Source organism: Lithobates pipiens, unplaced genomic scaffold (assembly GCF_037356315.1).
Source record: "Lithobates pipiens isolate NorthernLeopardFrog02 unplaced genomic scaffold, aLitPip1_a1.2 Scaffold_8, whole genome shotgun sequence".
In the NCBI taxonomy this organism is placed as follows: Eukaryota; Metazoa; Chordata; class Amphibia; order Anura; family Ranidae; genus Lithobates; species Lithobates pipiens.
Window position 1 is genome coordinate 457,234,173 of NW_027507903.1, and position 25,492 is coordinate 457,259,664.

Here is a 25,492-nt window from a genome sequence, read left to right on the forward strand (position 1 = left end):
TGTTCGCCAGACTCTGAGTCCGGCGGACAATTTTTGAGTCAAAACGACTTTCTAAGTCTGCCGGACTTTTGGGGAAAAGTCTGCCGGAGCCCACAAACGGGCGGATTGTCTGGCGGACTCCGGTCCGCTAGACCAAGTCCACCGGACAGTCTGATCGTGTGTACGCGGCATAAGGATGTGTGTTTTATTAAGCGTATAATTTAAAGGATCTGTCATCTATTTAGTTCGTATGCCAGAACCCTGCAGGAAACTGAGTGAATTTGCTTTTATTTTCATTGTGTATTAATATAATGTTGGTGTTCTATACTTGCGCTAAGACCCCATCCACACTGGGGTGGTGCGGGTGTTGGCAGTAAAGCATACTAACCTTAGCAGCGCTTTACCGCTGTTATAGGGGTGCTTTTATCCCCGGTAGCGACTGAGGAAAGGGTTAATAGCGCCTGTTTGCGGTGCTGCTGAAACGCTTTGCAGGTGCTTCAGCAGCGCTGCCCATTCATTTCAATGGGCAGGGGCTGTGGAGATGCGGTGTATGCACTGCCCCAAAGATGCTGCTCGCAGGATTTTTATTTATTTCCTGTCCTGCGAGCACACTCCCCACCCCCCCGTGTGGAAGCTCTCTGGCTTTCACACTGGGGTGGCTTGAGAGGCGCTTTTCAGGTGCTGGTTTTAGTACTAAAGTTTGCCAGTATGAAAGGGGTCTAGGGCTGTATTCACACCTGAACATTTTTGTAATAAAATGATAAACACCCAAAATACGTTATTACCCTGTTTCCCCTAAAATAAGACCTAGTGTGATTGTTGGTGATAGCTGCAATAAAAGCCCTACCCCCCCCAAATAAGCCCTAGTTAAAGTCCTTGTAGGTCTTCTTTTCAGGGTAGGGCTTATTTTTGAGGAAATATAGAGTAGGGCTTATTTGGGTGGTAGGGCTTATATTGCAGCCAACACCGACAATCACGCTAGGTCTTATTTTAGGGGAAACAGGGTATGGGTTAGGGTGTTTAGTATTAATTAACCAAAAAAAATACTTTTTTCTTAAAAAAAAAAAAAAAAAAAAAAAAAAAGGTGTTTTATTATTCGTATAATAACCACAACTCCTAAACCTAAAGTGTGTGTGTTTAAAGAAGAAATAAAAGCTGTAATATCTAGCAACAGTTAATGGATTTTCACTATTGGCTAATAAAAAATGTGCCAATATAATACTGGAGGATGCTATGCTCAGGTGTGAATTGCAGCCTAAGGGTCACCACAACCTTCCAAAGTTTGAGGCTTTTTTGATTGATTCTGTCTTCTGGTGAGTGCAAACTTTGGAAGGTGGTGGTGAATCGTGAGCTTTGGATTGCTTAAACATGAATTTTTATATTTGGACACGAAGAAATATCACTGGAACTTTTGTGTACTGAATCATTAGAATTTATTTTGGTATAAGGCCCCTTTCAGGCGCTAAAAATAGCGCCTGAAAAAATATGGCCCCTTTCACTCCAGTGTGAAAGCCGGAGGGCTTTCACATTGGAGCAGTGCGCTAGCAGGATCGTGAAAAAAGTCCTGCTAGCCACATATTTGGAAGCGGTGTATTCACTGCTCCTAAACCGCTCCTACCCATTGAAATCAATGGGGCAGCACCGCTTTGCGAGAGGTTTTAACCCCTTTTCAGCCGCTAGCGGGGGTTAAAACCGCCCCGCTAGCAGCCGCATCGCCCCACTGTGAAAGGGGCTTTAGTGTTTAGGGTTGGTGCAGCGTCCTATTCATACCAATAAACCACAATTGGTGGGAAAATTATAGCTGTAGCCTATCTTGTATCTATAATTTACACCGTTGCCACCTATTGCACATATATTATTTTTTTATATATAGGGAATAAGGCTGGGTTCACACTGCTGCGATGTCCATGATCCGATGTGATTCGCAGTGCAAATCACATGCGATCTCTGTGCGATGCGATTTCAGCCATACAGATAGTATGGCTGAATTCGCATCGCATCCGGCCCCAAAGAATTATCTCTTCATGTATGCAGGGTTAACTGAATCTAAGGGGCAGACATTCCTTGTTATTTCTGACTCCATTAAAAATAAATGGCAGGATCTGGAGAGAACTTAATTCCCCCCCCCCCCCCCCCCCCTTTTTTCTTCAAAAGATGTTTTTCTTTTGAGGAGGACCCCTCTGAAGTTTCCAACAAGGTGCCTGGGTTGGATGCTGCTTTCTCGCAGATCTCGAGATCCACCGACCTGTCTTTTGCAGATGGGGATCTAAAGGATCCAATTGATAAACGTTGTGGATCTTTTGAGCAAAAGATCATGACAATCAGTCATGAGCAATTTAAAGCCAGCAATGGCCACATGTGTAGCCAGGAATCTTGAATATTGGATTAACCAGCTAAAATCGTTTTTGTAGTGGCAGATTCACCCAAACAAGAGGGGGTTTCTTTTTCTACCCTGACCTCTGCTGTTGCTTATATTGCAGATGCTTTGGCTGAAGCAATTAAGATGTCTGCTAGAGCAGCAGCCCTGACAAATGCTGCGAGAAGAGCTTTATGGCTAAAGACCTGGCCAGGTGACACAGAGTCAAACTTTGTGGTATTCCCTTTTCGGGTGACCTTTTTGGCCCTGATCTAGATAATCTGGTCAGGACTGCTGATGATGAAAGGTTCTTCCCTGGCAAAAAGAAAAAACAGCCCCCAAAACCTCCTTTTTCAACCTCAAAATGCTCAGGAGCAAGGCTGCAAGTTTCAGGAGAGAAGGAAAAATTGGTCAACACAAGGGTAAGGGCGGAATCCTTTTCCGTCCTACACAAGCCGAAAAAACCCCAGTGACCTGACCCTGTGGGTGGGCGGAAGGCTACAAAAGTTTCTTCCGCAGTGGTCAGGGATAACGTCAAATCCGTTTATTCTGATAACTCTCTCGCAGGGCTACACGGTGGAGTTTACCGAAAGCCCCCCCCCCCCCCCCCAAGAAGGTTTTTGGTGATGAATGCTCCAAGGGATCCAGTAAAAGCCCTGGCCATGAAGTCCTCTTTAAAGAACTGATGCAGCAGGGTGTAGTGATGCAGGTGCCACTAAGGCCGTGTACACATGATCGGACTGTCCGACAGACAACCCGCCACCCCAAAGCACCTTGTCCTCATGTTGATGAGGACAAGGGCCTCTTCCCAACAACCCTGGCCTTTGGTTGTCGGGGGCTGGTGGGCGGAGGCTTATCAGAATCTGGGAGCTCCCTATGTGAATGAGTATGGGGTACACTGTACTCCTACCCATTCATCTGGGGGGGGAAAAAAAAAGTGTAAAAAAAAAAACACAACACAGGTTTTTAAAATACTTTATTAGACAGCTCTGGTGGTCTTGTTCTGTTTTGATGGGGTCTTCTCACCAGACTCTTCCACTAGATTTTACTAGCGGAGGAGCCCGGCTTTCTCCTTTGCCACCCCCCTCCGGGGGTCTTCTTCCGCGCTTCAGTTCTTCTTGCCGGGCCTCCGCTTTCTTCTTCCAGCTCTTTTACTAGCGTTGGCCCAGTCTTCCTCCGGCTGTAATGCTGGGTACGCATTGTGCGGCGACTTATATAGGGACAAGGGGCGGGGTCACCGGGTGATGTCATGGAGGATGCTGGGACTGTGACATCATAAGAGGCAGGGTCACCATGTGCCATCACCTGCTGACCCCGCCCCTTGTCCCTAATATAAGTCGCCGCACAACGCATCCCTAGCATTACGGCCAGAGACATCGTTGTGTCAACATCGGAAGACGAAGCAGAAGGTGACAGAAGACCGAGCTAGCGCTAGTAAAAGAGCTGGAAGAAGAAAGAGGCCCAGCATGAAGAGCGGAAGAAGACCCCCCTACCCTGGACGGAGCCATCGACAAAGGAGAAAGACGGGGCTCCTCCGCTAGTAGACTAGTAAAAGATAGCGGAAGAGTCCGGCGAGAAGACCACCGGAGCTGTCTAATAAAGTATTTAAAAAACCTGTTTTGTGTCTTATTTATGCTTTATTTTTATTTTTTCTGGGTGAATGGGTAGGGGTATAGCGTACTCATTCACATGGGGGGGGCTGGAATCTGGGGCCCCTTATTAAAGGGGGCTCCCGGTTTCTGATAACCCCCCCCCCTTCTCCTGCAGACCCCGACAACCAAAGGCCAGGGTTCTATGAAAATTGAGGATGGCCTCACAAAGTAATGAATCAGGTTACAAATAAAACCTTACATAGTGCACCATCATCCCAAGTTAATATGGAATAGGTATTTGAAAATTCTGGGCTCCAGCCAGAAATGCGAGCAAAGGGCCTATTGTGGTGCGCATCAGACATAGAAACATTAAGAAGGACAGTTATATAAAAAGATTTTATCTCAATTTATTTAAATATAAAAACACTTGACAATACAAAGCATCAAGGGCTCATATAGAAGGTGAAGTATTTAGACTAGTTTCTTTTCTCAGCTTCTTCAGGAAATGCATACATCTAGGAAGTGTATACATGAAACACAGATCAACAATAGCAATGTAAAATGGCATAAAAAAAACAACAATGGAGAAAAGAACAATTTTACAATAAGGATAAACATCTTCAGGGTCTTGCCCAAACGCCTACCCTAGGATATCTCAGGCAAACCGGGGGGGAGCCTCCCCTGGCGACTGGGAAAGGTATTGACCCCGACACTGGCCGATATCTGTATGAAAATATTTATATTGAAACTAGCTGGTTTATGGTCTAGCCCCAGAACATTTCACAGATAATAGCCCAATGTGAGGTTCGTGTCAGTCACCGAATATAAACCAGTATTAAAAAAAATAAAAATTAAATAAATAGAAAATTAAATGTGCCCGTGTAATGGATAAAGCCGCGTGACAAATGATTAAAGATTTTTTTTTTTTTTTAAAAGGTGGATGGGGGAAAAAAAGGAATTAAGTGGGGGAAAGGTAGGAAGGACGGGGAGGGAAAAGGAACAGGAAGGAGGGAAGAACGAGAAGGGCCAGTTTAGAAAATACATAAATGGGGAAAGGGGAGGGAAGGAGAGAGGGAAGTGGGGGGGGGAGAATGAAGAAAAGGCGGGGGGATTGGTAAGTGGGAGCAAGAGATGAAAGGGTGAATGTGGGACAACCAAAATCAGCAACCTATACTGAAAACTAGGTTAATTATTAAAAGTGAACACCGTGGTGAAGTGAATGCATGCTAAAATACAATAAGCAAACCTGTATTAAATAAGGTGTGTTGCTGACTGTGATTGACAGTGTGCAGAAACTAAAAATAAGAGTGGAATAAAGTTCGCAAGAACATACCCCCTGTGTAATAAGGGTAGAGCGTGATAGGTGAAATATTCGTGAAACCTGGATAGCAGGGGCAGGGCATAAATGTAGTTATGATTACCCGTAAGATAATGCGGATGGCTTTCTATAGGATCCGGAGAAGGAAACGGGGCTGTCCACCCTACAGTGGATAGAAGGCTCAGCCTCGCTAGTGTGATCAATATGCGAAATAGAGGAACACCGGTACGTCAGGGCACTTGGGGATAAATGATCATCTGTATAAATAATAGTATATTGGTCTAAACAATGGCACCAAGTAAAAAAATGTCCCAATAACTCCCTATCTGGACCGTGCCCACTTACCGATCGCAATAAGTCCACCAATGTTTTCCAGATCGCATCGGCATGTCAGAGTAGCGGTAACACCGCTATAAATACTCCTGAACCCCACTGATTGACCCCAGCGCCATGTCGCCGGCGCATAGCATCGCAGGGTCAGGGGCTCTACAGCGCGTGCGCGCCGGAGCTCATCTCGCACCCTACACTACAGGCGCCCAGCACAGGCCGCGAGCGACAATGCAAGCCCGTGCAGCACCAAGTCCGAGCCGCGCATGCACGGGAAAGCCACGTGCACATCTGCGCTAGCGTCCCTATGGCTGATTGTCAGCCAGGGCACGTGCAAGGGGAGAGGGGAGGCAAGGTGCTCCACCCACCTGACCCCCAAGAGTCCCACCAGTCGCCGGGAGAAGCAGGCGAAGGGACAAGAACCTGCGGTAATAAAATAGTTAGTAGTACAAAAGCACGGTTAAATACAAGCAAAAGGCAGTTACAATGTGTGCAATAGCGGGACTCGGTAGTGTCCCAAACAGTAATATTTTATCATCTTGTGTATATGATATAATGGGTACAATCCACATTCAAAAACATTTGGCAATTTTTTTTTTAGAAACAACGTTTATACAGTATGGTATATGACTGACAGAGATTCATTAAGCATGGGGTAAGCTAAAGACTCTGGAGAGACAAAAGAAGGTGAAACGGGAAGGGAATAAAGGAAAAGGAGGTGCGAGAAGGACTGGGAAAAGAGAGAGAGAGAGAAGGGGAAGGGAGATGGAGGGAAAGGGGAGAAATGGGTCAAGGAGCAGGAAAGAAAGGGGGGGACCAATGAAAGGGTGGAAGAATTGGAGAAAAGGGGGAAGGGGAGGGTAAAAAAAGGAGGGAGGGGGGGGGGGGCAGGCAGAGGGCAGAGCAGACCATCTCATAAAACTGATTTGAAAGATTTGGTCTCGTTGAGGCCAGGGGCAAGAGAGCATTAAGTTTTTCAATCCATAATGCTTCTTTTTGTAATAAAATTCTGTCTCGATTGCCTCCCCTGGCATCGATGAGTACCACCTCTAGTACAGCAAACCTAACCGCCTCTAAGTCAAATCAGTGGTACAGGCCTATATGTTGGCCAATAGTAGTTAATTTTCCATTCGTAGAATAATATATATGGTCGCCTACCCTCTGCCTGAGCTACCGAATAGTTTTGCCTACATTAAAAAGCACCACAGCGACAGAGCATTAAATACACTACGCCTGTGGTACTGCAATTTGCTGAAAAATGGGGTGAATACAATTCTCCATTTGGAAGTCTAATAGTAGTACCAGAGTAAATCCATGGACAAAGGGGGCATTAATCTCTTAATGACAATATATGTATTTCCTGAAGAAGCTGAGAAGCGAAATTAGTCAAAATACTTCACCTTCTATATGAGCCCTTGATGCTTTGTATTGTAAAGTGTTTTTTTATATTTAAATCAATTGAGATAAAATCTTTTTATATAACTGTCCTTCTTAATTTTTCTATATGTTTGATGTGCACTGCAATAGTCCCTTTGCTCGCATTTCTTGTTGACATTTCTGGCTGGAGACCAGAATTTTCAAATGCCTATTCCAAAGGCCAGGGTTGTCGGGAAGAGGCCCTTGTCCTCATCAACATGGGACAAGGTGCTTTGGGGTGGGGGGGGGGCCCTTCCCCAAAGCACCCCCCATGTTGAGAGCACGTGGCCTGGTATGGCTCAGGAGTCACTCGCTCGTCCCCACCCCCTTTCCTGAACGGCCGGGCTGCGTGCTCGGATAAGGGTCTGCTACGGACTTTGGGGGGGACCCCCATGCTGTTTTTTGGTGTAGGACGTCCCCTTTAAATCCATACCAGGTGACGGGGCTAGCGCGGTGTCAATCTCGCTGATGAAGGCGGCTAAATTCACTTCCTTTGCTAGTCCCGTCTACCTGGAGCCACGTTCAAAATGAACTGACTTTTCTCTGTGTATGGTCAAGTCCGTTCATTTCAAAAGTCCGGCGGACTAGCACACAGACGGGCAGATTCTCCGCCGGACAATTTGAGTCAAAACTTCTTTCTAAGAACGCCGGACTTTTGGGAACAAAAAGTCCCCCGGAGCCCACACATGGGCGGACACGGTTCTATTCTCATGTCTTCCTGGTAAGAAAACCAACAGGAAAATTCAGATTGATCCTAAAACCTCTAAACAAATCCATCAAATACAGAAAGTTCAAGATGGACTCGCCTTTTATTTTTTTTTATTTTTTATTCAGTCAAATCTACTGACGCCATGTTCCTTCATGGAGTCAAAAGATTTAAAGAATGCATATCCCGATCTCGCCCCAGTCCCAGAAGTATCTCAGGTTGGCAGTAAGGATAGAAGGTGTTTCTTCATCTACAGATCAGGGCCTTACCGTTTGGTCTGTCATCCTCACCCTGAATTTTCACCAAGGTGATGGCAGAAGCTTTAGCTCTGCTTCATCTTCAGCGAATCGCAGTAATTCTTTATTTAGGCGATCTGCTATTTTCCGCCCCCTCAAGAGAAGAATTGCAGAGCAACTTAAGCAAAGCACACAACCATTTGGAGTCTCTGGGATGGATTTTAAATCTCCCAAAAATCTTCCTTAAACCTATCACAGGAGATTATTTTTCTAGGTTATCTAATCAATTCTGTGGATCTGAAAAATCTTTCTCTTTCTGTTACCTTAATCACGCCCTTTTGGCCAAAAAGGGCCTGATTCTCAACCGTTCTGGGAACGCGGTCAAACCTTGTTGGCATCTATACCCCCCCTCCAGCATGATCTACTGATGCAAGGCCCAGTAAATCACCCAGAGGTGGCCAGTCTGGCTCTCACAGCCTGGTATCTGAGGAGCAGCTTCTAAAAAGCAAGGGGTTTTCCAATCGGTTATTTGCAAACTGATATCAAATAGGAAAAATGCAACAAGGGACATTTATTCTAAGGTCTGGAAAGTTTTTTTTATAATACATGGTGTAATGCATCTGCCCAAGACCCAAGGAGCCTTATTTCCATTCTAGAGTTTACAGGATGGAGCAGCCTAGCGGTCAGTACCCTGAAAGTGCAGGTTGCACCTCCTCTCACTTTTAAGAACGTGTTTCTGATTGCCATTGTCTCTGCACGCAGGATCAGTGAGCTAAACGCTCTGTCAATTAACCCATTCCCGACCGGCGCACGCCGGCAGAATGGCACGTGCAGGCATATTGGCATACAGGTACGTCCAATTTTATATGCCGCCCGTTCGGGACCCCCAGACTCGATCGCCGCGGGGATACCTGCGATCGTCTAACAGGGTGGCTGAATGGGGAGATGCCGTTGTAAACAACATCTCCCCGTTCTGCCTAGCAACAAGTGACGATGATCTCTGCTCCATGTGATTGAATCAGTGTTCACTAACACAAAGCCCATTCCCCCACAGTTAGTAACACGCCCCTAGGGACACTTAACCCCTACACTGCCACCCCCTGGTTAACCCCTTCACTGCCAGTGTCATTTACACAGGAATCAATGCATTTGTATAGCATTGATTGCTGTATAAATGACTGGTCCCAAAAATGTCTGATGTGTCCGCCATAAAGTCGCAGTCACAATAAAAATCGCTGAACGCCGCCATTACTAGTAAAAAAAAAAAAAATTAATAAAAATGCAATAAAACTATCCCCTATTTTGTAAACGCTATAACTTTTGCGCAAACCAATCAATCGCTTATTGCGTTGTTTTTTTTTTTTTTTTTTTTTATGTAGAAGAATACGTATCGGCCTAAACTGAGGGAAAAAAATGTTTTTGTTTTTTTTTTAAATATATTTTTGGGGGATATTTCTTATAACAAAAAGTCAAAGATAATGCGTTTTTTCTTTTTAATTAGCGCTCTTTTCTTGTTTATAGCGCAAAAAATAAAAACTGAAGGGGTGATCAAATACCACCAAAAGAAAGCTCTATTTGTGTGGAAAAAAGGGCGTCAATTTTTGTTTGGGGGCCACGTCGCACAGCCACGCAATTGTCAGATAAAGCGACACAGTGCCGAATTGCAAAAAGTGGTCTGGTCTTAAGCCAGCTAAATGGTCCAGTCCGAAAGTGGTTAAGGAGCCTTTCTTATCTTTATTTCCAGAGTTCTACTAAAGACTGACCCGAAATTCTTACTGAAGATAGCTTCAGTGCAAAATTGTGTTCAAGACCTTGTTCTTCCAACCTGCTATGCAAACCCAGCAGGGAAGAAGGAAACCTTTTTCCACATATTGCATATTGGCTGTCAAGAGGACTTTGTGTTACTTGGAAAAGACAAAGATCTTTAGACATTCAGATTCATTATTATTATTATTATTTATATATATATATATATATATATATATATATATATATATATATATATATATATATATATATATATATATATATAATATTATTATTATTATTTTTGGGCAACAGAAAAGGTTGCCAAGCTTCTAAAGCTTATTTAGCCAGATGGCTGAAATTATCAATTTCAGAGGCATATTCGCATGCAGGTTTGTCATCGGTTCAATGCTGCATCTGTCCCCTGGTGTCTCTGCACTGAGAACCAAGCGATCGAACAGCACAGATGGCTCAGTTCTCTCTGCTACCCGAGCAGAGAGCTGCTGACTGTCAGTCAAGCTCTCCTCTCTGCTCCTCCACACTCATTGGAGCGCTGAGCTGTGGGGGGGGGGGGGGGGGAGCACCCGTCTCAGACTCTCAGCGGCTCTCTGAGATGGGTATCAGTCCAGGCACCTGGCGGATCCAGACTTTGTCGCGATGACACGGTGCCTGGACTGATTCCAGTGATGTCAAAGCAGACTTCAGATCATTCTCTGCTGAAAACCGGGTCACAGGAGTGCAAAACAAATTACAAAAACAAAACAAATTACACGCCTGTGACCCATAGAAGTCAAGCCAAACTAGCTCAGGCTGGAATTCTCCTTTAACCACTTAACGACCGCCGCATGCCATTGTACGTCATCACAATGGCATGTACAGGCACAAGCACGTACATGTACATGCTTGCCTTCCAGCGGGTGGGGGGTCCGATCGGACCCCCTCCCGCTGGATGCGGCGGTCCGGTTCATTTCAGGAGCGATCCAGGATGAGGGGACGGCCGTTGGTTTCTGGCCATCCCCTCTCGATCGCTCCTGGCGAATGAGAAGCTTCCTCCCACTGTGTATTGTATACACAGGCAGGGAGGAAATGATGTCATTCTCCTCGGGGCGGTCTTATTGACCGGACTACGAGGGGAGGACACAGTAAGTCTGCACCAAACACTACACTGACACTAACTAACACACAGGCACACAAAAAATGCATTGTTAGCGGGATCAGCCCAGATACCTGCTAGCACCTGCGTTTTGCCCCTCTGCCCAGCCCACCCAAGTGCAGTATCGATCGATCACTGTCACTTACAAAACACTAAACACATAACTGCAGCGTTCGCAGAGCCAGGCCTGATCCCTGCGATCGCTAACAGTTTTTTTTTGGTAGCGTTTTATATTTAAATCCGGAAGGCAGTGCTTGGTTTTCGGGGTCCCGTACGTGGCTAGGCTCCCAAAAAGTCCCCCCACATGTGGTATCCCCGTACTCGGGAGAAACAGCAGAATTTATTTTGGGGTGTAATTTCACTTATGCCCATAGCATGTGTGAGCAATATATCATTTAGTGACAACTTTGTGCAAAAAAAAAAATTTGTAATATTCCTGCAACTTGTGGCAAAATATAAAATATTTCATGGACTCAACATGCCTCTCAGTAAATAGCTTGGGGTGTCTACTTTCCAAAATGGGGTCATTTGGGGGGGTTTTGTGTTATTTTGGCATTTTATGGCCTTCGAAACTGTGATAGGTAGTGAGGAGTGTAATCAAAAATTTGCACCCTTAGAAATCCTGAAGGCAGTGATTGGATTTCGGGGTGCCGTACGCAGCTAGACTCCCTAAAAGTCACACATATGTGGTATCCCCGTACTCGGGAGAAGCAGCAGAATATATTTTGGGGTGCAATTCCACATATAACTATGGCATGTGTGAGCAATATATCATTTAGTGACAACTTTTTGTAAACTTTATTTATTTATTTTTTTGTGTCATTATTCAATCACTTGGGACAAAAAAAATATTCAGTGGCTCAACATGCCCCTCAGCAATTTCCTTGGGGTGTCTACTTTCCAAAATGGGGTCATTTGGGGGGGGGGGGGGTTTGTACTGCCCTGCCATTTTAGCACCTCAAGAAATGAGATAGGCAGTCATAAATTAAAAGCTGTGTAAATTCCAGAAAATGTACTCCAAGTTGTAGACGCTATAACTTTTGCGCAAACCAATAAATATACGCTTGTTGACATTTTTTTTTACTAAAGACATGTGGCTGAATAAATTTTGCCCTAAATGTATGACTAAAATTTAGTTTATTCGATTTTTCTTATAACAAAAAGTAGAAAATATCTTTTTTTTTCTCCAAATTTTCGGTCTTTTTCCATTTATATCGCAAAAAATAAAAATCGCAGAGGCAATCAAATACCATCAAAAGAAAGCACTATTTGTGGGAAGAAAAGGACGCAAATTTCGTTTGGGTTCAACATTGCATGACCGCGCAATTACCAGTTAAAGCAGTGCAGTGCAAAATTTTAAAAAGACCTCTGGTCCTTAGGCTGAAAATTGGTCCGGGGCTGAAGTGGTTAAGCCCCCATTTACACCGGTGTGATTTGACAGCTCCAAATATCGTGACCAGTTGCACCCTATTGTCGGCATTGGAAGCATTCAAATTGCTGCGACTCTCAAAGGTTTTTGCTGATTTTCTTTGCGACTTGCATAGACTTCTGTTGTATGAAATCGGCAGTGCAAATTGCACTAATGTGCAGATTTGAAATGGCGCAAACCCTCAGGGGTTTTCACCTTCATGCATTAAGGTTAAAAACCTGTCGTGGTGCAGTTGCGCCCCTTCCCCCGATTTTGTGCAAAACCCTTGCACAGAGCAGGAAAGTATGACTTTGTTAAAAAAAAAAAAAAAAAAAAAAAAAAAAAGCTTTTACAATCACTTTAAACATTGTGAAAAGTTCCATAAAGTACCCTCCACTATGTGAAGTGGGTGCTTTTTGCCAACGCCCCCCCTCGCCCCGTGTGCTCTGTCACTGCTGCTTCTCCTGGTCTTCAGCCATCTGAATTGGCCAGCCAGGGAAGACTAAACCTGTTTGTATGGCTTGTGCAGTTCGGTGAACTATCTCAAAATGTACATCTTAAAAGAGAAGGGAGCCAGAATACAGAAACTTTGTCCAAAAATCTCTATTTTTATCTTGTTATCTTTATGCATATAAAAGACACCTGTCTGCAGAATCTTTCTTCCATTCAAACCTCACAATCATGGGCAAGACCAATGGGCTGTCAAGATGGGGATAAGATTGTAGACCTGCATAAGGCTGGAATAGGCTACAAGACCATCAGCTTGAAGCTTGGTGAGAAGGAAACAACTGTTGGAGCAATTATTTGCAAATGGAAGAAATCCAAAATAACCATCAATCGCCCTTGGCCTGGAGCTCCATGCAAGATTCCCCTCATGGGGTAAGGATGATCATGAGAAGTGAGGGATCAGCCCAGAACTACACGGGAGGCGCTTGTGAATGATCTCAAGGCAGTTGGGATCACAGTCACCAAACAAACCATTGGTAACACAATCCGCCACCATGGATTGAAATTCTACCTCAAGAAGGCATGTGTACAGGCCCGTCTGAAGTTTGCTAGTGAACATCTAAATGATTCAGAAGGATTGTGAGAAAGTGCTGTGGTTAGATTGGACCAAAATTTAGCTCTTTGGCATTAACTCCACTTGCTGTGTTTTGGAGGAAGAAAAATGCTAACTATGACCCTAAGAATGCCATCCCTATAGTCCAGCACGGAGGTGGAAACATTATGCTTTGGAGTGGTTTCTTTGCTAAAGGTACAGGCTGACTTTGCTGCATTGAGAGTCCAATGGCCGTGTATTGTAAAATCTTGGATGAAAACCTTCTTCCCTCAGCCAGAACACTGAAGATGGGTTTTCCAGCATAACAATGAAACAAAAACATACCGCCAAGGCAATAAGGGAGTGGCTTCAAGAAGCACATTAAGGTCATGGAGTGGCCTAGCCAGTCTTCAGACCTTTAATTTTATAGAAAATGTATAGAGGGAGCTGAAACTTTGAGTTGTCAAGAAACCTTAAGGTTTTAGAGAAGATCTGTAGAGTGGACCAAAATCCCTCCTGAGATGTGTGCAAACCTGGTAACCAACTATAAGAAACGTCTTACCTCTGTGTTTGTTAACAAGAGTTTATTCAAGTAATAAGTCGTTTTGCTTGGGTATCACATGAACTGCAACTCCATTATGTGTTTGTTTTCCTTTATTTTTGGTTGATATTCTGTCTCTATCATTTTAAAATGCACCTATTGTAAAAATTTTAGCCCCTTCATTTGTTAAAGTGGAAGTAAACCCACTTTTTTAACTTTTACCTACAGGAAAGCCTATAATAAGGCTTACCTGTAGGTAAAAAAAAATCTCCTAAACCTGTACGGTTTAGGAGATATTCCCCTCGGTATGCGCCGCTGACTGCAGCGGCGCATGCGCACAAGGGGGTTCTCTCCGCGAAAATCCGGCAGCGCTCGTCCGGCCGGATTTAAATCTCCCGCGCGCATGCGCGGGAGTGACGATATCGCGGCTCCGGCCACTCACAGCGCCGGAGCCGCGATACCCGGAAGAGACGCCGAGGGAGCATGTCGGCTTCCTCGGCGTGGATCGGGCGAGATGTCGGGGCCTCGTTCTAAGGTAAGTATTTCATAATGAGCTAGTATGCGGTGCATACTAGCTCATTATGCCTTTTGCTTTGCAGGTTTAAAAAAAAAAAAAAAAAAAATGCGGGTTTACTACCGCTTTAAGTGAGCAAACTTACAAAATATGCAGGGGATCAAATAATAATTTTTTCCCCACTGTTATTATGGTTTGGATAAATATCTGTGGTTAGGAAAGTTGTATAAATATTGCCTTGGGAGGGAAATTACAGGAAAATGCATTTCATATTCAGGGCAGTCATGTGGAGAACGGAAACATGTCACATGACCGCATCTGCTTTACCCTTTGGCGCAGCAGCTTGCTAATACAAGGGAACCACAGCTTGATGGTGATGGCACCAAAACTCCCCCTACTTAATGGTGCCTTGGTGCTCTCATTGAGCTTCACTGCTGCCTCCTGGGAAAGCTGAGCACCCAACTTTCCCACAAGGCAGTGTATAGGCACTGTCAACAGTGCATACAGCAAGTTGATGGGGATGGAGTTGGTGTTGGGCCCAAGGTAAGAATTTTCAGTGTTCCATAGGTGTTTTCTTTTTTTTCTTTTTTTTTTTTTGTAATGGGGGGAGGGGGCGTTAGGCTGTCTGTGAAGCAGGTGTGTGTGTGTGTGTGTGTTATGTACATTATCTTGTGGCTGTTTTCCTACACAATTGGTGTTCATGTAATTGCATGAATAAAGGTTGTTTTGATTGTCTTACTATTGGTGATCCGTTCTCTACGCTTTATCTTGCAGAGTGATGCTCACCAGTTTCGTCACCTGGTTGCACTCTTACGGCATATTTTACTGTCCCGGGGTCCTTCTGAGGGAAAGACTGAGGAGCTGCACAGGTTAGTTAATACTGTTTTAGTCTTTGTTTATATAGAGAAAATGCACTCACTGGCCACTTTAGGTACACCTTGCTAGTACCTGGTTGGACCCCCCCCCCCCCCCCCACTGCACTTAGATGGCACTGCTCTTTGTTTTAGTTGGCAAAATCTCTGTAGTAAACCATTATCTGTGGGTCTTTCTCATAAAAGCCACATGTGTATATCTTTACATTTCTGTGGTTCTGGTCTCCCGCTTTCAGCCATGTCATGTCTACTTGCACATTCCCGCGTCAGGCGTACAACAGTGCTGTCGATTGGCTTCCTGGTGTTGGCACATGCTTGGAGCGTACCACAGGGTGAGAATACAGGAGTAAAACTAGGTGGGCACAGAGTGGCACTCCACAACAGGGGGTGCCTGCACAAGAGGCTTCATGGCAGGTCCACTAGATATTAATGGAAGCTGCAGTGATCACTCATTCGTTCAGAAAAAGAGAGGCCTGGTAAATTACAGAAGGAAGAGGAACCTGGACAGGAAGGGCAGAATTCATTAGAACCAGCACCTTGTATTTTCCTCCTGCGGCAGCTGAATGCTGGCAGGAGGAAAAACTTATTTTCAGCTGCTGGAGGAGGAGGACCAATTCAATAAATACTGCTCACGTCCAGGTTCCACCTTCCTTCTGATTTCTGGGGGTCAGGGAAGGGACACTGTCTACCATTGCCTGCCTGCAAATGACTGCTTGCTGCATTTTTTTTATTTATTTTTTTTTTTATTTTTATTTTTTTTTATCTATGGTCACAACATACTTTAGAGCTTCAGTATTGTAATTGCCATACAAACAATGGTTGTCTTTTGACAATCCAATTAAGCCCAGTTAAAAATCTCCTGTTAAGTTATGCCTGTTTGCTGACCATCTCTCCAACTTTCATTCCCTGCCTGCTTTGCAGCTTCTCTGGTTTACTTTAATTTTCCCATGGTACCTTGCTGCCTGCAAGCAGTCATTTTATGTGCTAACTTGTCTCCTGAAACTCCTCCTCTCAGGGCCTCTGTCTTTAAGAAGATGGGCTCTGTGAAATGTGTCACAGAATTCAAGCAAGAAAATGTATGGGCATTGTCAAAAGGAAGTTTACAAACCTCAAGCTTGTCTGTTATCAGGGATAGGCTAGAAATAATTGAAATTGGATGTGGAAATGAGTGATTTAAGCGTTTCCATTGTGGCCATGAATATGAAGATTTAGACAAACCATAGAGGAATCTCTGCATGTTACTGCTATGGCTTGTCTTCCCTACTTGCAGGTATAAGCCACACGGCATTGTTTTCATACATTTTTATTATGGTAAAGCAAAACCATTATGTAGCAGATCAGTGCATGAAACAAAGTATGTAATGAGCAGTTCCAGTCCAGTGGTCATAATTATGAAGTGTATTGTATTTCATGAAAACACATTTACATCATGCTGATCTTTGACAAGACTTTCTGAAAAGTTTCAAAAGGAAGACAATGCCCTATTGTGATGGGAGGTGAAAGCCAGGTGTATCTTTCAGAAAGGTGTTGCCTTTCAGTGACGTAAGTAAGTTCTGTAACACATAGCAGACTGTTAATGTTTTATGAGTTTGTGCCCTTATAGACTTGTCACATGGCTACCCTAGAAATGGGAATTTCCCAGCCAGATGAAAGCTTTGTTTTAAAATGTAGAGTAACTGAGTAAACAACCGGAGGGTTAAATGCCTGCACTTATAAGGGTCTTTACATGATTTTAGTTTTGTGTGCTTATCAATTAAGGTTTCTGAAATGGAGGTTGATCTTGGTGCCTTGGCACTACAGCCCTTTCTCCCTGATCCTCATTCTTTAGTTTTGATGTGCAGTCCTGTGACCAAAAGTGTGGTCTCAAACGGATGGACAGCTAGCCTTACATTCACGACTTGTAATGCGATTTGATAAGTTGCAGCCTATTGACAGCAATAGCGCTGTTCAAAACTCTGCGACTTCAGGTGTGACTTGCATTAAGCCTCACAGATGTTTTCCGAGCTGCACCCAAAGCTTCCCCTTTTGGGGTGGAGCTCCACTTTTAATGCATTCCCTACATTAAGTAAATGCCTTTTAGTAGATGCTAGGAAGCCATGATGGTCTTTTAAGCATCAGCCAGTTTATTGGCTTTTTTCCTTTTATGTCTAAGGAGAAGTTCACCTTTTCGTAACATGTTACACCCATATTTAGGATGTAACATGTTACTGTAGCACCCCCCGACCCATATCCCTTGTGACAGTCAGTGGGAGATCTTCTCCCCTGCTCGCTGTCGCAATAAAAAAAGTGGGCATGCAGGTCTCCACCCACCTAGCCACACCATTCAGAGGTATATGAATGGGAAAACTACAAGTCCCGACAGCTGTTGGCTTGTAGTTGTCAATGAACTACCATGGCGCTGTTGCACGCTCTGGTAGATCATTGAGTCGTCTTGTCTGTTAGTGTAAGCTGTCTGCCTTCGTATAGGCAGTTTCAGACTGTCTATAAGGAGCCCTGCATGGTGCCCGTGATCTTTAAGCTATGTGGAGCATCTTGCGTAACTGTTGTGTGGTTTTTTTTTTTCTTTCTTTTTATTCCCACATAGCTATTACTGAGCTTTTTCCCATTGGTGTGGGGTGTTTTTATTTTATTTTTTTAATGTAAAACACAGCATGGTGGGGGGAGTGGGGGTACTGAGGGGGTGGCTGCCATGTCTAAGTGATTGATGATCACTGGGGGAGAGAAGAGAAGTATTGGTACATTCATCCAAGCTGAAGAATGCAGGTTTCATTGTGGAGGCCTCTAATCACAGGCTCAGGCTCTGGTATAAAGAGAATTTCATACACTTGTACTCCACAAATTAAATTGACACCCAATGTCGCCCATTCACCCTAGCCGCGAACTGCATTGTTCAGGGGCATTGATGCAGCAAATGTAATTTAGGGTGAAAACTTTGGCTGTGGCTTGTTAGCAGCATCATATATAGGCCTATTCAAGAGGAATGTAAACTACAATAGTGGTGTACAAAATGCTGTATGCACAGGGATCAGTCATGTTTCAGCTGATTTTCTATTAGGTCTAATAAAGTAACAGAACTGATGCTATGTAACTAATCTCTGTATTGTAAAGCAAGGTGGAGGTGTCATTAATAGCAAGCAGTCAGTTTTCAGAGGCCCTTTTTTTTATTAGTGCCAGTTAGTACTATAAAAAAAAAAACCTGAAGCAAACCCTTGACCATGAAGCTGGCAACTACTGTTTTGCTTTGTTTAATCAAATTCCACTCTATTTGAACATTTTGCCTTTTTAATAAGCAGCAACACTATATGGCCAAAGGTTTCAAACCATCACACCTATTAGGGGCTTGCTGGGCATTCCATTACCAATCAGTGGTCCTCAGATGGCGGTGCCCAAACGCCTCACCAGCTGAACAGCCTCTGCTCTTTTGGGAAGTCTTTCCACAAGATTTTGTGTGTTGAGCTAAAAATATATTGTTGGCACCTTGAGGGCAACCAGTGATCTGACGAGCAATACGTAAAGCACTGGGTTATTGGTACTATATAAATAGCTGTAAAAAATAAAATGAAAGTGTCAGGGATTCACAAACTTGCCCATACAGTTTTAACATGAACACCGTGGGGTGGCATTGTACAGTGCATCTGGAAAGTATTCACAGCTTCACTTTTTTTTCCATATTTTATGTTACAGCCTTATTCCAAAATGCAATAAATTCATTATTTTCTATTAACCATATCCCATAATGACAATGAAAGAAGTTTGTTTGAAAATCTTTGCAAATTTTATTAAAAAAAATAAATCACATGTACAAAAGTATTTAAAGCATTTGCTATGACACACAAAATTGAGCTCAAGTGCATCCTGTTTTTTACAACTTGATTGGAGTCCACCTCTGGTAAATTCAGTTGATTGGACATCCTTTGGAAAGGCGCACACACTGTGTGTGTGTATGTATGTATGTGTGTGTATATATATATATATATATATATATATATATATATATATATATATATATATATAATTAGTGCCTTGCGAAAGTATTCGGCCCCCTTGAACTTTTCAACCTTTTGCCACATTTCAGGCTTCAAACATAAAGATATAAAAAAATTTATTTTTTGTGAAGAATCACCAACAAGTGGGACACAATTGTGAAGTGGAATGAAATCTATTGGATTTTTGAAACTTTTTTTAACTAATAAAAAAATGAAAAGTGGGGCGTGCAAAATTATTTTGGCCCCCTTGCGTTAATACTTTGTAGAGCCACCTTTTGCTGCAATTACAGCTGAAAGTCGCTTGGGGTATGTCTCTATCAGTTTTGCACATCGAGAGACTGAAATTCTTGCCCATTCTTCCTTGCAAAACAGCTCGAGCTCAGTGAGGTTGGATGGAGAGCATTTGTGAACAGCAGTTTTCAGCTCTTTCCACAGATTCTCGATTGGATTCAGGTCTGGACTTTGACTTGGCCATTCTAACACCTGGATACGTTTATTTGTGAACCATTCCTTTGTAGATTTTGCTGTATGTTTGGGATCATTGTCTTATTGGAAGATAAATCTCCATCCCAGTTTCAGTTCATTTGCAGACTCCAACAGGTTTTCATCCAGAATGGTCCTGTATTTGGCTGCATCCATTTTCCCCTCAATTTTAACCATCTTCCCTGTCCCTGCTGAAGAAAAGCAGGCCCAAACCATGAAGCTGCCACCACCATGTTTGACAGTGGGGATGGTGTGTTGAGGGTGATGAGCTGTGTTGCTTTTACGCCAAACATATCGTTTTGCATTGTGGGCAAAATTTGATTTTGGTTTCATCTGACCAGAGCACCTTCTTCCATATGCTTAGTGTGTCTCCCAGGTGGCTTGTGGCAAACTTCAGACGAGACTTTTTATGGATGTCTTTGAGAAATGGCTTTCTTCTTGCCACTCTTCCGAAAAGGCCAGATTTGTGCAGTGTACGACTGATTGTTGTCCTATGGACAGACTCTCCCACCTCAGCTGTAGTTCTCTGCAGTTCATCCAGAGTGATCATGGGCCTCTTGGCTGCATCTCTGATCAGTCTTCTCCTTGTCTGAGCTGAAAGTTTAGAGGGACGGCCAGGTCTTGGTAGATTTGCAGTGGTCTGATACTCCTTCCATTTCAAAATGATCGCTTGCACAGTGCTCATTGGGATGTTTAAAGCTTGGGAAATCTTTTTGTATCCAAATCCGGCTTTAAACTTCTCCACAACAGTATTACGGACCTGCCTGGTGTGTTCCTTGGTCTTCATGATGCTCTCTGCGCTTTCAACAGAACCCTGAGACTATCACAGAGCAGGTGCATTTATACAGAGACTTGATTACACACAGGTGGATTCTATTTATCACCATCAGTCATTTAGGACAACATTGGATCATTCAGAGATCCTCGCTGAACTTCTGGAGTGAGTTTGCTGCACTGAAAGTAAAGGGGCCGAATAATTTTGCACGCACCACTTTTCAGTTTTTTATTTGCTAAAAAAGTTTAAAATATCCAATAGATTTCATTCCACTTCATCACTTGTTGGTGATTCTTCACAAAAAATTTAAATTTTCTATCTTTATGTTTGAAGCCTGAAATGTAGCAAAAGGTTGAAAAGTTCAAGGGGGCCGAATACTTTCGCAAGGCACTGTGTATGGTGGTGGCCGTATCATGCTATGGGGATGTTTTTCAGCAGCGAGAACTGGGAGACTAGTTGGGATCAATGGAAAGATGAATGTAGCAATGACCAATGACATCCTTGATGAAAACCTGCTCTGGACCTCATCCTGTTGGAACTTCTTCCCCATTCTAAGGACCCTAAGCACACAGCCAAGATAACAAAGAAGTGGCTACGGGACAACTCAGGACAACTTGAACCCTATTGGAGGGATTTGAAAATGACTGTGCACTGATGCTCCCATCCAACCTGATGGAGCTTGAAAGGTCTTGCAAAGGAGAGAAACTGCCCAAATATAGGTGTGCCAAGCTTATAGCATCATACTCAGACTTGAGGCTGTAATTAGTGGCAAAGGTGCTTCAACAAAGTTTCGAGCAAAGGCTGTGACTACTTTCTGTACATGTGTGGTGGGGTCTATTTATTTTGTTTGTAGAATTTGAGGGAAAATAATGAATTTAATCCATTTTGCAATAAGGCTGTAACAACAAAGCTGTGTAAATAGTGCAGTGCACCTGGAAAGTATTCACAGCACTTCATGTAGTTAGGCTCTGCATTCAGAATAGAGAATAGGGCAGAATAGGGCAATCTGATGTCTGTGTTTTTATACAAAGTATATTTAAATGCCCTCACCATGCACCCCAATATGCTGGGCATACTCCCATTGTGTTATCGTATCACCTTGCACCCCCCTGTACACCCACCTCCTAGAGCTACCATTGGTGGATCAGCAGACTGGGACTTGTCAGACTTCTTCTGTATGATACAAAGCTCCAACCACTGCTTGTATATCACTTCCTCGTGCCTCCCACTATAATAGAGTTGACACTCAACTCCACTTTATCTTGCAAATGACACTTTTTTTACAGATTGCATATTTGACACAGGATTCTCAGAGCGCTATTTGTTTTTTGAACATTTTCGGACCTGCACCCAGCAACGAGTCACTGCTGCGGCTTAGTCACTTGCTAGTAAACAGTTCAGCTTAAGTTGTTGAGCTCTGTAAACAATGTACTTTTGTACTTTTATATTTTATTTTTTTACAACAGCACATTTTAATGAGAACCTGGAAAATGTGAACAAGGGCTCATCCTCCTTGCTGCATATAAAAACCTAATAATCAATGCAAAATTTCATATTAACATAGGTTTTTATTCCTGACCAGATTAAAGTTGGTCTTTATTACTCATGCAGGGCAAAGTCTTTTACTACACTCTCAGCAGCATATACTTGCCTTTCATTTGGCTGTTGGAGTGAAGTCAAACACTTGGCACATCTGGTGTGTTGGAGCATGTGACAAATTTTTCCTTCTCCCATCTGAGAATGCTAGGTGCCTCCTGACAAGCCCAAGCTAACACATGGGGCCAAGAGTTACCTATAGCCTCACATGCTCTTTAACAAGTCAGTTTGGAACTAACTTCATAGGGCACTCTTAGCTGTCCTGATGGCCACACAAGTGATGGATCAAGCCAATGTAAGAGGGTGTATACAGTTCTGTGCTGGGGGAGCCAAGTATCTTTTTACTTTTATTGCATGGGCAAATTTACAGGCTCACTTTAAATAAAACAAAAATTTGTGCAGTTGCATTTTACTTTAGCGCAGACCAAAACATAAGTGTTTAATTGTGTAGGTAGACATTCCTGTGGTAGGGCAATAGAAAACTTGCCCAACAGCAAGAAGAGCCATGGAGCATTACTCAACTTCCAGCTCCATTCTACTAATTAAGCTTTACTCTTTCAATAAAAATTTGAATGTCTATGGCAGCAGGTCACGTGGCCAACACTGGTCCCTATCAAGGACACTGTCTTAGATAAATGTCATTTGATGCCAAGATTTTGTAACCGTCCATGTATTATGTTTTTTACAGCAATACAATCAACTTGTTGAGCAATGTTCCAGTCTCCTGCCTGGATGTTCTCATCCCCTCATGTGGACAAGAAATGTCTGCAAACAACAATGAGCCAGACATGGAGGCAATCCTGCCCATTCTGAATTTTATGGAGAAGAGAATAGATAAGGTATTGGAGCTCTTACAGCAGTTGCATTTTGCCTCCCATACCCCCCCCCCCCCTTTTTAAGCTTACACGTTGCTCTGTTTCCTAAAATGGGTTACATTCAAGGGCATGCCTTGAATAATGGTTACTGGTGTGCTTATGTTGGCTCTCAACCAACTGTCAAGCCATGAAATGACTGATGTCATAACTGATTGCATGTGTAGCACCAGAGGCTAAGATGGCAACTTCTTTCACCATTAAGGATAGGGGGGTTTAGTTATGCTTCCATGGGCAAGCAGAGGCTTTAGATTAGAGGACAGCTGTTCTTTTCTCATAATGGGGGAAAAAAAAAGAGATTTGCCTCCTTGTTGGAAAATTTCCCCTCCTATTACTTTTCTGGGTACAACCCAAAATTTGGGATCTTTTACTTTGAATGATAATGGTAAACAGGACAAATAAAGAGGGTGAATCTCCATAACTGGGCACAGACAGCAATAAAACCAAGTAGCCTATTAAACCCTCTCCACCCTATTCAAAACTAAAACATTTTCCCTTTTTAGCTCTACTTTAACTTTTACGGGCGCTTATTTTATATATATATAAATATATTGTATATAATTTTTTTTTTTTTTAAATAACTTTATTGCTATTGCAAGGTTTACAATCTGTTGTGATGGCATGGGCTGTAACAGGTCCTCTTATTTTGTTGATCTGGGGTCTATTGGACCCATATCTTTCCTCTGGCCTTAAAGCAGCATGTCAAACAAAGACCAGTGTAATGGCTTTAAAGAGAAGTAACAAGGATTTTGTCCGTCTTGGTATCTGATCTCAGAGGGGATTTCTGTTTCCTCCCTTTTTACAGTACACCCGCTGCCACCATTTGCATCTGTCCTTTCCACAGCATGTAAAAAAAAGTGATACAACAACCTCAATCCAAGGTGTGACATGCATACATCTGTTAATTACATGCTCTGTGCTATAATTGAGTTGGATATTTTCTTGATCACGCTGAGGTCATTATTGTCCTTCCTTGGACCCCCCCCCCCTGCAATTTCTGCCGGGGGGGGTGGGGGTTATATATATTTTTCTTGTTTTTTAAAAATTGAAAATTTTTAATTAAAAAAGCGCACTTGTAAGAAGACAGGATGTAACTGCAATACCAAGGAGTTTATTTTTGACAGTTTAATAATTACTTGGAAAAATCTCCTTTTTTTCCACAACTTCTTGAATTCTCTGCATGATTTGCAGCTTCTCTGCTTATGCCTTTTGGCTTACTTTCAACTCCTAGGCTGGGTTTACACCCAATCCCGATGCAGCTCCCAGCAGTGATCCTGTGCATCCCCGTTCACAGCCCGAATTTTTGGCTGAATTCAGACCTGAAACGGACCAAGAGATTCACAGGGCTCCTGTGCAAATTCGCAGTGGAGATATGTGAACTGGCTCCATAGAGCTAGTCAAAATTTCCTGCTCTTGTGAAATGGATGTGGGGATGCTATGGTGTGAACCCAGCCTTAAAGTGGTTGTAAACCCTTACAAACCACTTTGACCTACAGGTAAGCCTAGATTAAGGCTTACCTGTAGGTCCAAGAAATATCTCCTAAACCTATACGGTTTAGGAGATATTTGCCCGAAGACAGGCAGGCGCACTGAGCACGGCATTTCCAACAATGGAGCTGGCGTGCGTGTCGGCTCCCGTGCGCATGCGCGGGAGTGACGTCATCGCGGCTCCGCCGAATGACAGCGGCGGAGCTGCGAGACCCCACCGAAAAGATGGATGCGCCGGACTACAGGGGACAGCGGTGACATCGCTGGCTCCTGTGTCAGGTAAGTGACACATAATGGGCTACTATGCGATGCATAGTAGTCCATTATGCTTTGCCTTTGCAGGGAATTAAAGAGGAAGTAAACCCATCAGGGTTTACTTCCTCTTTAAAGAGGGAGTAAACCCTCTTCTTTTTTTTTTTTTTTTTTTTTTTTTAAACACCCTGCAGGACAAAAGCATAATGAGCTAGTATACATAGCATGCTAGCTCATTATGAAATACTTACCTGAGATCGAACCGACCCTCGTTCACCTCCTCCGTCGCTGAAATGTTGACTTGGTGTGTCTTCCGGGTATCGCTGCTCCGGAGCTGTGACTGGCCAGAGCAGCGACGACGTCACTCCCGCGCATGCGTGCTGGTGCCGCCACTAACGGCATGATCGCCATTAGAAATGGCACGCTCAGTGCGCCTGATGTTTACAGCGCATGCGGCGTAGACATTGGTGCTGCTATTTCTGCAAATAAGTTTGGGAGATATTTCTTGCACCTACAGGTAAGCCTTAATCTAGGCTTACCTGTAGGTTAAAGTGCTTGTAATAGGTTTACAACCACTTTAAAGTGGTTGTAAACCCTCCCCCACAACTTTGTCCCATGTAAATCAGCATAAAAAACCCCAATGAACACTGCTTGTTGATATCTCCTTACTTGATTAGTATTGTTGTAATCCTTTTTGTTCTTTAGAATGAAGTCACTGAGCATGCCCAGATCTCCCATGATTTACGGCACACTCTCTATGTCTTATCTATCTGTTATCAGGACTTCCTACAGCACAACACTGAACTCCCAGGAGACTTCAGAATCATTCAGAGCTTC

The 25,492-nt window shown here is 43.4% G+C and overlaps 1 protein-coding gene across 1 annotated transcript in view; it reads left to right on the forward strand.

Moving 5' to 3' along the window:
* The window catches only part of RIC8B (RIC8 guanine nucleotide exchange factor B), a 100,694-nt gene that overhangs the window by 13,041 nt on the left and 62,161 nt on the right, over positions 1-25,492 (forward strand). Inside the window, exons 4-5 of the mRNA XM_077468465.1 lie at positions 15,106-15,200; positions 22,732-22,882. Coding sequence (XP_077324591.1) covers positions 15,106-15,200; positions 22,732-22,882 — 246 coding nt within the window. The remainder of the gene's footprint in view (positions 1-15,105; positions 15,201-22,731; positions 22,883-25,492) is intronic.